This window comes from Stegodyphus dumicola, chromosome 1 (genome assembly GCF_044657685.1).
Source record: "Stegodyphus dumicola isolate Sdum_Otavi_A_Nest chromosome 1, ASM4465768v1".
NCBI classification, from domain to species: domain Eukaryota; kingdom Metazoa; phylum Arthropoda; class Arachnida; order Araneae; family Eresidae; genus Stegodyphus; species Stegodyphus dumicola.
Genome location: NC_140768.1, coordinates 98,259,033 through 98,274,648, shown reverse-complemented (window position 1 = coordinate 98,274,648; position 15,616 = coordinate 98,259,033). Strand labels below are relative to the sequence as shown.

General features: G+C 33.3%; 1 protein-coding gene across 4 annotated transcripts in view; it reads right to left on the bottom strand.

The window, feature by feature from the left end:
- The window catches only part of LOC118195441 (far upstream element-binding protein 1-like), an 85,002-nt gene that overhangs the window by 30,455 nt on the left and 38,931 nt on the right, over positions 1-15,616 (bottom strand). For all 4 annotated transcript variants that reach the window (XR_015041553.1, XM_085817997.1, XM_085818006.1 and 1 more), the window contains exons 12-13: positions 8,916-9,072; positions 913-1,082 (exon numbers count right to left, since the gene is read on the bottom strand). Coding sequence is in view for 3 of the 4 variants with exons in the window: in XM_085817997.1 (XP_085674123.1) it covers positions 913-1,082; positions 8,916-9,072 (327 nt within the window). In the remaining variant the exon portion in view is untranslated. The remainder of the gene's footprint in view (positions 1-912; positions 1,083-8,915; positions 9,073-15,616) is intronic.

The window sequence follows — 15,616 nt, the reverse complement described above, 5'->3', positions numbered from 1 at the left end:
CAAGCAAAAATCTCTTAAAACATATTAAATATCATTTGATATAACAATCCCATTTCCTTTTATAATAATCATTACATATATATGCATGTGTATTCATTTTTTCATTATTTTATGCTTATAAGCATGGACAGTCTAATTTAAGTAATTCGAGTAACAACCTGGAGAGAGAATACATAAATCGTTTCAGAAATCATTCTCAAAATTTTTCAGCAGATAGAAATTTTTCAAAACTACCAGATCTGATTTAAAAAAAAAATATTATTATATAACTAGAATTAATTTTTGTTTAGTGATTTAATGAAGAAAAATCTATATTAAAATCCATATCTATATTACATGCATAGAGGGGAGGAGGAATTAGTTCCCTTTAATACAAATCTTGATTTTTATTATTTATATCTTACGTAAAATGTACACTGGTATCTAAACAACATAATCATGGAAACTGAAAAGTAGTCTAGATTTACCTTAGATTGATGTTGCTTTTATGGGAGGAAATAAGACTATAAGGACCACAAAGAACACTGACTAAAAAAATTTCTTTAAATAAAATTCAGTATCAACTTATGCCAAATTCTGTTTTTGAAATCTACATGCTTCTTCTTGCGATATAATAATTTCGGAAATGCTTTCCCTTGTATTTGTTACAAATCTTCAGTTAGGAATATTTCCTTCATTGAGACATTTTAAAACATTGAAATACACCCAACATATATTTTAGGACAATCTGAATTCAAATAAAATCTGCACACATCTAAACTGGGGGGGGGAATAGATAAAATAGACTATGGGAGGTAAGGATTGGAAGGTAATCATTTATAAAACCTTCAACTTAAAGTAACTTGTTTGCCTTCATTAAACATATTTATGTTTTTATTAATCAGACATAGTTGGAAGTAATTTAATACTTACTACTGTTCCAACTCCTCCAATTCTTTCATTAATGAGTTCTTTTGCATGTTCAATCTGAGGAGGTTGTCCCCGAATAACAAATACTTTTTCTTGTGCATTGGGAGGAGGTAAGGCAGAAAGTGTAACATATGCTCCTGATACCTGATTAATATTTTTTACTGTTTCTCCACCTATTTTTTTTAAAGAAAAGTCATTAGTGATTATATATGACAGGCAAAATTTCTGCAGATAAATTCTACACAAAATTTTAATGAAAAAAAAGTTTCAAATTTATTGCAGACCAAATTAATCTTCCATTAATATTATTATTTATTGCTGAATTTCACAAATGAATTTTCCAAAATGAAAGCAACCAATCATTTCTCTTTTTTAAAAATCACAAAGTAGACCTTACCCGTTCATTTTGAAATTTAAGGTTTGCTATGGAGATTCTGAACATATCTACATGATTTGTAACCATTACTCTCCAAGCATTGAATGTTACTGTAGAAGGCAAATCTACTACCAACAAATGACATCAAAATACTTTTGTTTACATAGCACAGTGCTCCGCAACCTTTTCTCACCTGCGACCCACAAAAAATCTTTCTGGAATTTCGTGGCACACCAAAAGCTAATGCATACTTGCCTACCTATGACACTCAAAATCAGGAGACTTTTTTAAGAAATCGGGAGATTTTTCACAATGTTAAAAAGACTTTTTAAATGATGAAAATATAGTTTTTGATAATGAATTAACTTTAAATAGTAACTAATTCTTAAATGCAAGCAACATATACACATAAAAAAACATTTTTATTACTTGCATCGTTAAAAAAAAAAAAAAAAAGTTTAATCAGTTTTTGTACAAATGTTATAAACAGTGGCAGATTTTGCTTTCTTTAAGGAAGAAATTTCATACTTTTGTTCCTAGCAATTGCCATGTAGGCCTGCTTTTGCTAATAAAAGTTTTTCTGATTTGTCATCACTAATATTAGATCTAAATTTAATCCTCGTTTTCCAACAACACTGAAAATCCTCTCACACTTTGCATTACTATGGGAAACTGTCAAGATGGCCAACATAATTCTAGACAGTTCACTACATTTTAAAATTCCATCAGCATCTTTCAGTTTTCCAATTAAACTCCACTGGGTGTCAGTCCTAGCTGATTTTATAACTTCATCCAAGTTTTCTAATTGTAAACTGCTGTTATGCAGCTGTTGGAAATGTTTCAATTTTTCCTTCCTTTTAGAACTCCTTTCAAGATAATGGTAAATATCAACACTGTGTTCATCCACATTTATTGGTAAAAAACCTGCCCCCTTTTCAGCTGTTAAATTTAACAGGTGCACTTCATAATCTGCAAATCTGAATTTTCCTTTCTCCAGATGCCTGCAACACCAGTCTTAATACTGGTGCATTATCAGCACCAAGTGCTAAGCAATTATCCAGAGGGACTGCATTTTCTTTTAAAGTTTTAATAATTAGCTGTGCTATAGTAAAGCCTGTCAAATGTCCTTCTAAAGTGGGAACAGAAAGTAAACTGCACTCATTTTCTGAAGACTCTGGATTAAAAAAGAAACAACAATTGGATACAGTTTTGAATCAGTACAGTCAAAAGTCGTTAATTCGGACACCCATAATCCAGAATGATCTATAATCCGGACCTCAAAAGCTACAAACTTCTTACGGCTGCAAATATGCCTGTGCGCGTGCGCAAAATATTCGCTTCCGATAGCGAAGAAAGTGACAGAGGTTATTGAAAATGAAAACATTTTGATTGACAAATTAGTCGGTATTCTCGACACAGCAATTATAGGACTTGAACAGCGGAACAAAAAATTATGTCTGTTTATAGAATTAAAGAGAATGTATTATCACATAAAAAACGAAGCAACTTAAACAACTTACATTGAAAGAAATGTTTAATAAAGTAAACAAATAAATATTAAGCTTTTCTTTTATAAATTTTGATACCCTTTAGATCATAATTGTTCTTTATTTCATAAATTACGGTTTCATATTTTTAATTTTATAATTTCTGAATGCCATCTTACCAGATTTAAACTGATGATCTATAATCCGGAAAAACCGATAATCCGGAACCGCCGAAGAATGGATTAACGACTTTTGACTGTATTATTGCTTCCATCCCTGGAGAAGCAGAACGGAGCTGTTTTAACGCAATCAATAACTGAAGATTTATTTTTCAAATCCATTTCTTGAACAATTGCACCTGTTTTGGTTCTTGCACTTGAGTATTTCTTAGCGATTTCACTATCGGGAAACATTTTTCTAAATAACGCTGTAACGTGATCCAATGCATTCAGTGGCAGGTTGTGCTCCAGTAAAAAGGAAGAGAACAGACATTCTGCGTTAATAACTTTTTGGTCCTTTGTTTCCGAAGAAAAATTTAATTTTTCGTTTTTTTCAAACCAACTCATGTTGTCCTTGTGTTTTTGTGTACACACATGTTTGAGAACATCTGCCCTTCCACCATGCGAAATCGAAAAATCGCAATGACAGGCGGTACACATTGCAAATTCATTACATTTCCTTGAGGAAATAATGGAAGGAAAGTCAACTGTGTATGATTTTTGAAACGTACACGAGTATTTCACCTTTCTCGCAGACATAACAAAAGATGATAATTTCTAAAATTATTTTTGGAAGACACATGTACTCACACAACTCAGAACAAAATGACTGAAATAACTAAAGAACATCCAAACAACAGCTTGCTTTGTCCTCATTGGTTAATATATGCCAGGTGACACGCAGTGGAGCACGATGCCCATTGGAGAATGACGTTTCTGGAGATGTATATGCTCTCACTCACAAAGCAGAATTTATCTAATTCGCAAGGTTTTGTTTTAGATATAATCCAGAGAAAATTCAATTGCTTTCAGTTTAGTTTGTTAGAAAATTCAATTGCTTTGTTTAAGTTGCTTCATTTTATGTGATAATACTTTCTCTTTATTTCTATAAACACATAATTTCTTGTTCGGTTACAAAGTTCCGCTGTTCAAGTCACGTAATTGCTGTTCAAGTCACGAGAATACCGACTAACTTGTCAATCGAAATTTTTTCGTTTTCACTAACCTCTCTGTCACCTTCTTCATGTCTTTATCCATTTTTTGCAGCAATTCCACTTTTTGTTTGATGGACATCGAAACATACTTTCGTTTTGAAGATCCTTTGGGAGCTCCAGCATCGGAAATTCTATTTGACATAATCGAAAGTTCAAGTTTACTTTTATAAAATTGCTCTTACAGTCTGCAAAAAATAAGCCGGATCCAATTCAAAGATTAAGGAACAACGCAATCATCAACATTAACTGAAATAGATAATTAGATAATTTTAGCTTATACCGTCCGTTATACATTAAACATGCACGCGAAAACGCAATCTGCGCTTGCACACACACACATGCGCAGTCGTAAAGGTCTTACGCCCACGTGTAAACGCCTATGCGCATGTGTCAACGCGGCGCATGCGCAGAAAGTTTTTAGCTTTGAGGTCCGGATTATAGATCATTTCGGATTATGGGTGTCCGAATTAACGACTTTTGACTGTATTCAGTTATGGCAGTGCACATGAGGGCTATCTGCCTAAAGAAAGGGATGCCTTCGTGGAGGACTTTCCAAGGAAAACTGGCTCGCATACATGTTAAACATGCAGAAAACCAACCTCGGACCTACCAGTGTTCCGCGTCTTTACCGCTTGGCCGCTGGTGGGCCCCCATGTTGCCCACAACACAGCCATCCTCATGTTAATAAATAAATACAAAATAAAGATACCCATCTATAAATTCGACAAATAACATGAAGATGTATGTGTATCATATATATATATATGACTGGCATGTATCTTAAGAACCTAATAAAACAATGAAAAAAAATGAGCCAAGGGAAAGGGTCACAGACTATACTGTATATAAGAAAACTATAACAATTCGAATAAACAGTTTAAAAGGTTTTTAAAAATTAAATCAAAATATTTCTTGAATATCTTCACAAAGTTTAGATTCATAAAAATAATCAGCAGTTATGTTATGCCTTCAAACATTCAGACAAAAAAGGGGTTACCGATTAGTGTTAGAGCTAGTAATGAATAATAGTATCAAAACAGGCCACTTCTTGAAAGTTTTGCTTTGGTTTTATGCAAGCCTGATTAAATCTCAATAAGCCAGCACTGAAGTAGTTCATGAGCTCTTTTTAACACGTTGAGCTCGGCGCCGGTCTCTGGGGAATGGCAGTGAACTTTCCGTGTGGATATAACAAAATATACAATTATAAAACCATAACATATTTATTTATATGCAATCATAATAATTATCAATGTGATACCAGCGCTTGCTTCAATGAACACAAAAGTTTTATATTCGGCTCAATACCTGACAACGCAACACGAAGTTCTTGGTCAAGATCTTTTAAGCATGACCGCTTATCATTTTTAATTAATAATAGAGTTGAAAAACTTTGCTCACATAAATATGTCGTAGAAAATGGAAGTAATGTTAAAATTGCCTTTTCGGAAATATTAGGATATTCTATTTTAACGTAAATCCAGAAAACATCTAATGGAACTTCGGAGAAGTATAATTTTAAAGTCGTGTCACTTTTCAAATTTGTAAATTCCTCTCGAATTTTTAGAGGCAGCGCTTCCGTAGAATTTATTACACTGTTTGCAAAAGGATTTCGAATCTAATCGTATTGTTTCGTATTAATGGAAGAAAAATATTGATCAAATTTCAGCTGAAGCATAATTAAATGTTGTTGGGCCAGATCCAGAATTGATTGGTTGTTTTCGGTTGTACTATAATTAGTCCTTCTGTACATTTCTAAACATCCTTTTTGCAACTCTTTCTCCCAAAGTTCGAGTTTTTTAATAAATCCTTGTAATTTATCGGAGCACGTTAAAATATTCTCATTTCGACCTTGCATTTTTTAATTAAGTTCATTCAAATGCTCGAATATATCAGCCATGTATGCAAGCTTGGCTATCCAGTAATCATCATCGAGGTGCTGGCATATTTTGAGCATATTATGTGTTAAAAGAAATTCACGCACCTCGTGACGAAGCTCAAATAATCTAGCCAAAACTTTGCCTCGGGATAGCCAGCAAATTTCTGTATAAAATAATAATGATTCATATTCGGCTCCCATTTCTGCGCAAAGTAATCCAAAAATTCGTGAATTTGTGGCTCTTGATTTAATTAAGTTTATGATTTTGACGCATTCATTCATCGTGTTCAAAAGTTCTGGTAAATTCTTGGCCATCAATGCTTCTCGATGTATGCAGCAGTGTGTAAAATGTACCGTCGGATTTTTTTGTTTCACACAAGAGACAAACCCTTTTTTACTACCTGTCATTGCCACAGCGAGATCCGTGCAAACAGCAATGCAGTTGCTCCATTAAATATTACAAATTTTGAAGAAATCATCAGTTACTCGAAAAATTTCTTCGCCGGTTGTTCGCTCTGGAACCTCCTTACAAAATAAATAATGTTCTTTAATAAAGCCCTCATCAACGAAACGTACAATAGCTATCAGCTGTGCTTTATTTCAGTTAATAATCAGTTGTTTCATTGATCTGAAGCGCAAATTTTTCAGCCGATAACAGTTTTTTAATCAATGTTTCTAAAATATCGCTTGACATATCACAAATACATCTTTTAACTGTATCAGCAGACAATGGAATTTTATTCACTTCCTCAGCTTCATTGGGCCCAAGCATAAGTCGGACAATTTCCATGCATGCTGGTTTAATAAGCGATTCGCCGAGAGTATGTGGCTTCTTCTGGAGTGCAATTAATTTAGAAACATGATAGCTAGCCTCTAGTGCCTTTTCAGAAACTGTTACGGCCGACTTCATAAATTTCTTCTGTTTTTTATTTTGTTCTAAACACCTCTTAAAATATTGTTTGTCTTTGTTGGCACAGCTGGGGTGGCTTGAATATAGATGCCGCTTTAATTTACTGGGTACCATTGACTCGTTTGATAGCTGATCGCCACAAATGATGCACCGTGGTCTTGGTGATGTTTTATTGCCACACCACGAGAATCCATATTTAATGTAATCCTCGTCGTACTTTCTTTTCACTACTTTCTTCAGGTTTTTTGTAACGCTTGTAGGTGGATCTTCATCATCTGTACGTGAAGAAGAATCTTTCTGGCGTAAAAATTTATCCATATTTAAAGGGGTAAAAACTAAAAAAAATTTATACGAAGAACATTAACAAAACATTATTCAGTAAGATAATATGTCGTGCGACGACAAGAATGTGGTCTTATGGCCGCCACATTCTTCGTTACGCATGACCTGGTGATCAGAATGATGACGTATTAAAGAGGAGTTTTAAAGTAACAACAAACTGACCCAACATTGAATCAACAGCATTTGCTATTAATTTCATATTCCTCCTTTTATTTGTTTTATGACAGACCCAACCATCATTTATAAATAATTGCAAAACTTATTATTTTTACTATAAAAGGAAAAACAACCCGGAAGGGAATTGAAGATTATGATTTCAATGACAGAAAATAAACTAAATAAAAATATTAAATCCAAAACAAACCATTTTTACGAAGCCGAGGCTATGAATAATGTCTCCGCTTACATAATAAAATATCTTTAATGGTAAAAACGTGTTTATTTAACTTTGTGTTGTGAAATATTGACAACAGTAGCGTATGGTTGCACGTGGTGTACCGGATGGCAGTGTAAATAACACATGCACATAATGGGTATTCTGCTTTATCTGTGATCAATTAGGTGAATCTTGGTTGTACACGTACACACTATGCAGTTTTTAACCATCTCACGATGCACCGTTGAATAATTATTTACTTATAATAATAATTCTATAGTATATCTAAAAATAATTGTTGATAAAAACTTGTTTTTATATAAATTTATTAGAATTCAAGTAATTTTTGTATACCATTTTTTGTTATTACTGACAGCAAAATTTTTTTTAAAAAATTAAAAAACAAAAATTCTTCAATTTGATTGGTTTATTTCAAATTTAAAAAAAAAAAAAAAAAAACAGTTTTAGAGCTATTATTTTTAATTAAAATGGTCTAAAACCAATATATTTCGTTTAAATTTATGTTTAAAAAAAGTTCTATATTTTTGAGCAAATGCTGAGACACACAATCACACACACAACCACACAACAGTGAAATATATAAAAACATTTAAAATAGACATTATTAAGGAAAAAAAATTGTCATTGTGTATTAAATACACGATAAAAAATTGCAAAATGTCAAATACACGTATTTGATTGCAGCACACCTATATCCTACTCATGGCACACCGGTGTGCCGGACATAGCACACGCATGCAACATGGAAAGGTACACATACATATGTACATTCTTCCGTGACTATATTTAAATGATTTAACAATTCTGGTAAAAAAAAAAAAAAAAAAAAAAAAAAAAACTGTTTTCTACATATATAATATTTATGCACACTATATGTAAAATCAAACTTAAATAAATTGAAAAATAAAAGGTTCTGCTGCTTTTGATGTTTTTAAAGGCTGACAAAACTAAATTATAACATGTTCTTAAATCTGTGATGAAACTAAATAGTATTTCAAAATTGGGGGGAGAGAGGAGGCGGAGATCCTAAAAATGAATATATCTTTAAAATTTTTAATGTCCGTAAGAGGAATCCTTCCAAGAAATCTTCGAATTAAAAAAATATCATGCTCTCACACAACTTATAACACTTATTTAATAACATACTTTAATTTAAAATCTGAGACAAAACTATGCATCTCTAACAAATTTTTATCAATGCAATCATAAATGAAAGTCATTAGGAAGGGGGGTTATACATATATGTAAGCACTTAATTTTTTATATTACTTACATTTTTTGCTTGCCGTAATTCATCAAGAATAATGACAATAATTTTGAATATCTAATTTGTTCTAACTACAGAATGTATACTGGTACCATATGGAAAGATAAAGCAAAAAAAAAAAAAAAAAGACAAGTTTACCTTTCCCAATAACAAGACCACATTTATTAGCAGGAACCGCATAATGAATTTCTGGAACATCAGGCCTTGATCTTGGATTATTACCAAAGTTTGGGCCACTACCATCAGCTGGTCTGCCTCTCGCACGACCTCGCCCAACATTCTGTTGATCACGCACCTAAAAAAAGATAATAAAAATATCTTAAACTGTCATAATAATACTTTTTTAAAATAGTTTTCTTTTTACAACATTAATGACATCTTATCATGTACAAAGAATGGATTTATCTGCTATTTGAAGCATATATGGTATTTATTATAAATATAGCTAGGTACTTAAAATTTTATTGCAACCACCTGGTAGCAGTCATCAAATTTTTAGATTGTGTAAAACTCTTGCAACCATGCACATAACCATCCTTCAGGCAACGATGCTGATAATAATTCTTCACACATGCAACGTTGACATTTCTGTATGTGTTCTTTTTGTTATATATTGTAAGTTTTAATGGCTTTTATAAACAAATTGTGATATTTTTTTGCCTTAAACTTAGTTTCAAAATATACACTTGTGGAATTTGCCAGCAATAGAAGAAACTGCAGTAAAACTTTTGCATGAATACGAATTTTCATCCAAAATCTCCAACAGAAACAACAAGGTGATGAGTTTGGCAGACGGCCAGTGTTGCCAGGATTTGTACAATGACAGGTCTTTGACACTCTTATGTTCTTTTGTGCAAAGACAGATTGCTGTGCAAAAACAGCACAGGGGGAAAAAAAAAAAAAAAAAAAATTGCAGAAATGTTCGAAAAAGAAAGTGCTTCATTTTTTTAAATATGGACCATAATTCTTTTTTAATAATTAAATACCTAAAGTATGTTTTCTTTTTATATGTTGATAATGTTTGCAGACTTACATAATTACAGATAGCATCAGAATCTTTTTTTTACAAAAAAAGTCATGTAAACCACCAACTTGCACCCAATAAGTAACTTTGACCTTTTCATCTGTAAAAAATACCAAACTCTGCCAAGTGGTTGTATGAATATCTAAGTACCTATCTATACCTTAACAATTAAAATATATTAAAAATGATAAATAAGATATGCAATTAAATATTTTTAATGAATATTATTTTCTCAGAAATTCCACATTATCTGAGAAACAAGTCAAATATTTTTTTCTTTGTGCATTTGGCATAAGTTGTTACCAGAAAGTCTACCTTCTGGAAATTTTTTTGAAAACCTGAAACAGTCAAACAGCAATTTTAATCTTTATAAATTATTTTATCTGATGCAGTCATTCAATTCTTCTAGAGGCTATATGGCTCAGATTCTTTCTATTGTATATCTTTAGGTAAATTTATCTATTTGATTACTGTAAGCATGTAAATTTGTTACTGTAATACTATATAAAGGAGTTAAATACCACAGTTCAAAAAAATCTTACATTATGAACTAACACAAACTACAAATCTTATACTCCTTTTGAGATGATATTTCATAAAAGGGGTAACTGGCTAGTAAAGCAGACTATTGAAAATATCACGTACATATACAAATTTTGCAAATGGCTGCTACGTCAGTTTGCCTTTCAAGTAATTTCAGCATAGTAATCAATGTTAGTTGGTTAATTGATCAATACAAGGAATGCAAGAGGTGTCTCATTTGGGAATATCTTTTTTTGTGAAACTTTCACAGAAAAATGGCTCGTTATTATCAGTTCTCATTGCTGAAAGAGGATGGAGGGAGAAGGGCCTCTGTGAAAGCAATGATTGTTCAATTCATGTTATAGATGGGGTTAAAGCATGATGCATTTGGTGACATAACATAGCTTGGGTTAGCAAGTCATGTAATACAAGTACCAAAACAAAATAGGCCAATCCTTTCAGTAGCTAATGGCCAAGTGGTTAAGATGACAGAATACTGGTAGTTCGACCTAGGTTCATACCCAAGTGAATGGGCTGGCTGCATTGACGGTTTTCAGTTTTGTCTAAGCGTAACATTAATATGAGCCTTATACAAGACCAGCGCCAGAGCCACTGTGGCAGAATTTTTAGAATTTAGTTATCACCGAGCAACAAAATGTAGTGCAGGCACTCAGGTATGACACAGTCTACTGAGACATGCATCATGAATCGTAATTCACAGTTGGCTTTCAATCTCTTTGTTTTCTTTGATGCTTGCGTCTAGTGGGAAAATAAGAAAATAAAGGTAAGAAACATTTCTGGAATCAAAGGAAATAATTCAAATAATTTCCTTTCTTCTGTTCTTCAAAAAATTCTTCACAAGATAAGTAATTCATCACAAATTTCCTACAAAACACATTTGTCATGTGTTAATAACCATAAGGACACTTTTCATATGGCCACATTTTTCTGGAATTTGTAGGTTTTTCAAAATAATAATCAATAAATCCTACCTTTACACTTTCTGAGAAGCAAGATCTAAAATCGAAAAGAAAAACTATCCCTACCAATTCTGCAAGAGCAAAAAGCCAAAAGATTTTGGGGGGAGAGGGGGGATAAAGAAAAGAGAAGGGCAAAGTGAATCTTCAAGAGAAAACTGATACACATTTTAAATATTCTGAATTCTTATGCTCTTTTTGATATAATATTTCATAAAAGGGGTAACTGGCTAGTAAAGCAGACTATTGAAAATATCAAGTACATATACAAATTTTGCAGTATGCCTTTCAAGTAATTCCAGCATAGTAATCAAGGTTAGTTGGTTAATTGATCAATACAAGGAATGCAAGAGGTGTCTGTCTCATTTGGGAAAATCTTTTTTTGTGAAACACGGGGGAAAAATCTCATCACATGAAAAATTATTTTTAAAAAAAAGACAAAAGAAATTCATTTTTGATTATTTACAGTACTTTTGTCTTTTCTAGGAAGTGCTTTGGAAACTGTGCTTAGTAGCATTTTTATTATCTTACTTCTTTTTTCCCCCAAAAAAATCAAAATAGTTCAGTCACCAAATGGAAAGTAATGTCACTTTAAAATATGGCAAGAGACAATAAAATTGCTTTATTTTCATGTTATTTCTTAAATATAATTTAAGATATTAAACAATGTTGTTATACGTGTGAAAAAAACATCACCATGTAAAAAATTTTGTACACAAACCGGTTTTGAAATCACCAAAATGTTGATAAAGTCAGCAAATTTAGCACCGCTTAATAAGACCTCGTATCTAAAAACGGAACAATTTGTTTTTGATGTAATGTTTTATGAATTCTTTATTCGCAAAAAAACAATTACTTTCAAAATGTTTATGTTTCAATCGAAGCAGGGCTGTGTATCTAGGACTAGAGTATCCACAGTTTGTATTAAGAAGTAGGACAGAATTTAAATATTAAGCCATAAAACACATATTTTTCAATGCATTGTCAGAAATATTCCTCCAAAATGTTAATTCACACTCAAAACAGCTGTCATAAAAAACAGACAGAAATGTCATATCAGTAAAATTAAGGACCTTTCGCAGGTTTTTTTAAGGACTTTTAAGAACCAAAAATTGCTTACAAAATAAATAAGGACTTTTAAGAGGACTCTACAAGCCTTGTATTACATCTTCTTCTTCAATGCCCTAACAACGCCCTTGCCTTCCTCAGATTCAAATTCCAAGACATCCAATTGGTTATTTTTAAAATTCTTAAGTCTATTTCCAAACAGTCGAGCCACCTAAGTTTAGGTCTCCCTCTTTTTCGGGTGCCAAATGGTTTGGCTGAAGTTTTTTTAGTTACTCGATTTTCATCCATTCTGCACAGGTGTCTTGCCCATTTAATTCCCTGAATCCTTATATATTTTATTATATCTATTTCTTTAAGCGATTTATAGAGTTCAGAGTTAGTTCTTCTCCGGATACTGTTACATTTTATGCCACCAAAAAACCTCTCAAAATTTTTCTTTCAAAGACAGAAAAGATACTTTTAGCATTTTCTGTCATTGCCCAGATCTCAGCAGAGTATGTAAGAATGGGTCTGATTAAGCTTTTGTAAATTAAAATTTTCATTTTTCTGGTAATGAAGTTAGACTTCAAGCATTTTTTGAGACCAAAAAAGCATCAGTTAGCATCTGTAACTCTACTACGGATCTCGGGCATTAAATCATTGAGAGTATTAACTTCTGGTACTAAATATTTAAATTCTGTATTACATACAATTAACTAAATTTCTTTTTTGTTGTTTTCAGTTTCGTCACATGTTGATAATTTTACACAAAAAATTAGTTAGCAAAAGGTCATGGCTTAAATCCATCCCCTCAGCCACATGTTTCCACCTAAAATACATGCTAACAACTATTAATAAACAATTGAATGAATTCAAATGAAACCAAAGAACCGTCTCAATGAATCGGTGGACCTAGGAGGATCTCCTAAGACATTTTCTTATTCATTGTGGTTTTCAAGGAATGAGTGTTACAACTGCCTTGCTCAGCCTTTTGTTCAGAACACAAAGAGGGTGGGTGAAGACAAGAACAGTAACCTGAAGATGTTTTTTAATTATACCAATACCCTAAACAGGATGAATTTAATGGTTTTACCAGTAATTTTTCAGCTGACAGCTGCAGAAATTACGGGAAAAAATTTCAATCCCGTAATAATTGCAGAGATTTTGATTTTTATACACTTTGAAATTAACTATACTCATATACGTAGGTAAGTTGAAAAAAAAGTTTCCCCTGTCGACTGTGGTCAGAGTTGTGTATGAAAGTCAAGAAAATAGAATGAAACATTAAAGATATGACATACCTTTATTTTATTATTCTCGTACGAGTACGTTATCGCTTGATAAGCTTCAAAAAGTTCTTTCACGCTTTGCATATGGAAGAAGCGTTGAACGGCTATGGGCGAAAGGCGACACAGCAGGAAAACGCGCAAGTCACCGATACACCATTGGGTAAAGGTTGCTGCAAATCAAGCAGATGGCGCTGTTGCAGTGCCTGCGCAAAGCGGAGACCAGCCTCTCATTTGAGCCCCGGTAGGTATGGAGAGAAGGTGCATTTTGAATTCGTGGTCAAAGGAGGAAGTGAGAGCAGTTATCCGCTATGAATGGGCACGTGGAGTATCAGGAACAGAAATTCATAACCGCCTCGTGGAAGTCTATGGGCCAGGTGTGATGTCGAAGCAAATGGTGCGGAGATGGTGTCGCACATTCAGTGATGGATGTCAGCAAGTGGAGGACATACCGAGAGCTGGACAGACGCGCACGGCCACTACAGATGCAAATCTCAGGAAGGTGGATCACATGATTAGAGCGAACCGGCGTATCACCATCGATGAGGTAGCGGAAGAACTTGGAATCTCACATGAGCGAGCTCTAAACATCATCCACGACATTCTTCGATACAGAAAAGTGTCAGCACAATGGGTGCCCCGACAATTGACCTTGACACACAAGGAACAACGCATGGGGGTCAGCCTGGAACATCTCGTGCGTTACCATGAAGATGGCAATGACTTTCTGTTTCGGATTGTGACGGGGGATGAAACGTGGGTCCACCATTTCACGCCAGAATCGAAGGCCGCATCTATGGAGTGGAAACATCCGTCATCACCTGTCCGAAAGAAGTTCAAGACAACTCCCTCTGCAGGTAAAGTGCTCCTCACAGTTTTCTGGGATGCCAAAGGAGTTTTGTTGCTTGACTTTTTGGAGGTTGGAACCATCAATGCTATGCGCTACTGTGACACCCTGTCGAAATTGAAAGAGGCGATTCGGAAAAAGCGGCCTGGCCTTCTCCCATCTGGCGTTCTGCTGTTGCATGACAATGTCAGACCACATTCGGCGACGGCAATGCAAAACCATATTGCAATTCTTGGTTGGGAGCGCCTACACCATCCGCCATACAGTCCTGATCTCGCACCAAGCGACTTCCATCTGTTTCCGGCTTTGAAGAAAAATCTTGGGGGAAGGCGCTTTGGAAGCAATACTGAAGTGAAACAAGCCGTTCAACGCTTCTTCCATATGCAAAGCCCTGATTTTTTCCTGGAGGGCTTTTTGAAGCTTATCAAGCGATATGACAAATGTCTCAATGTACTTGGTACCTATGTGGAAAAATAAAGGTATGTCATATCTTTAATGTCTCATTCTAAATTTTTACTTTCATACACAACTCTGACCACAGTCGACAGGGGAAACTTATTTTTCAACTTACCCTCGTAAGATAATATCAAAGGAAATTAGGCAGAACCCAAAAATTAGTTTCTTATAAGCTTGGTTCGACTGCATCCAGAATTAAAAAGCCGACAAAAAATATATTAAATGAACTTAACAGTTAAGATTCCTGTAAAAAACTTTCAGTTATTCAATAACAATTCTTGATTAAAAGCTGCACATATATTCATATGCAAATATTATTCAAACAAAAAAAAATACATAATACAAATAGTAGTCCAAAATACATAATACTGTACATAATACAAATATAAAATAAGAAATACTTAATTTATGTAAAAATATTATATTTATAAACAATTTTAATAAATAAAGGAAATGTAAATTGTAAAGTTTTTTCTTGTCTACTGCAAAAGACAGAATTTTAACGGCTAGATATATAAGTTATTTATATTATTAAAAAAATATTTGTATTAAAGTATATTAGTATTTTTCAATGTCATTTTGTACTGGAACTCTTAATATGTTAATGTTTATACTGAACTTCTAGAAACTTTAAAAAACTGCTACCTTATTTATTTAATCCCAGTTCAAAATCAGAAAGG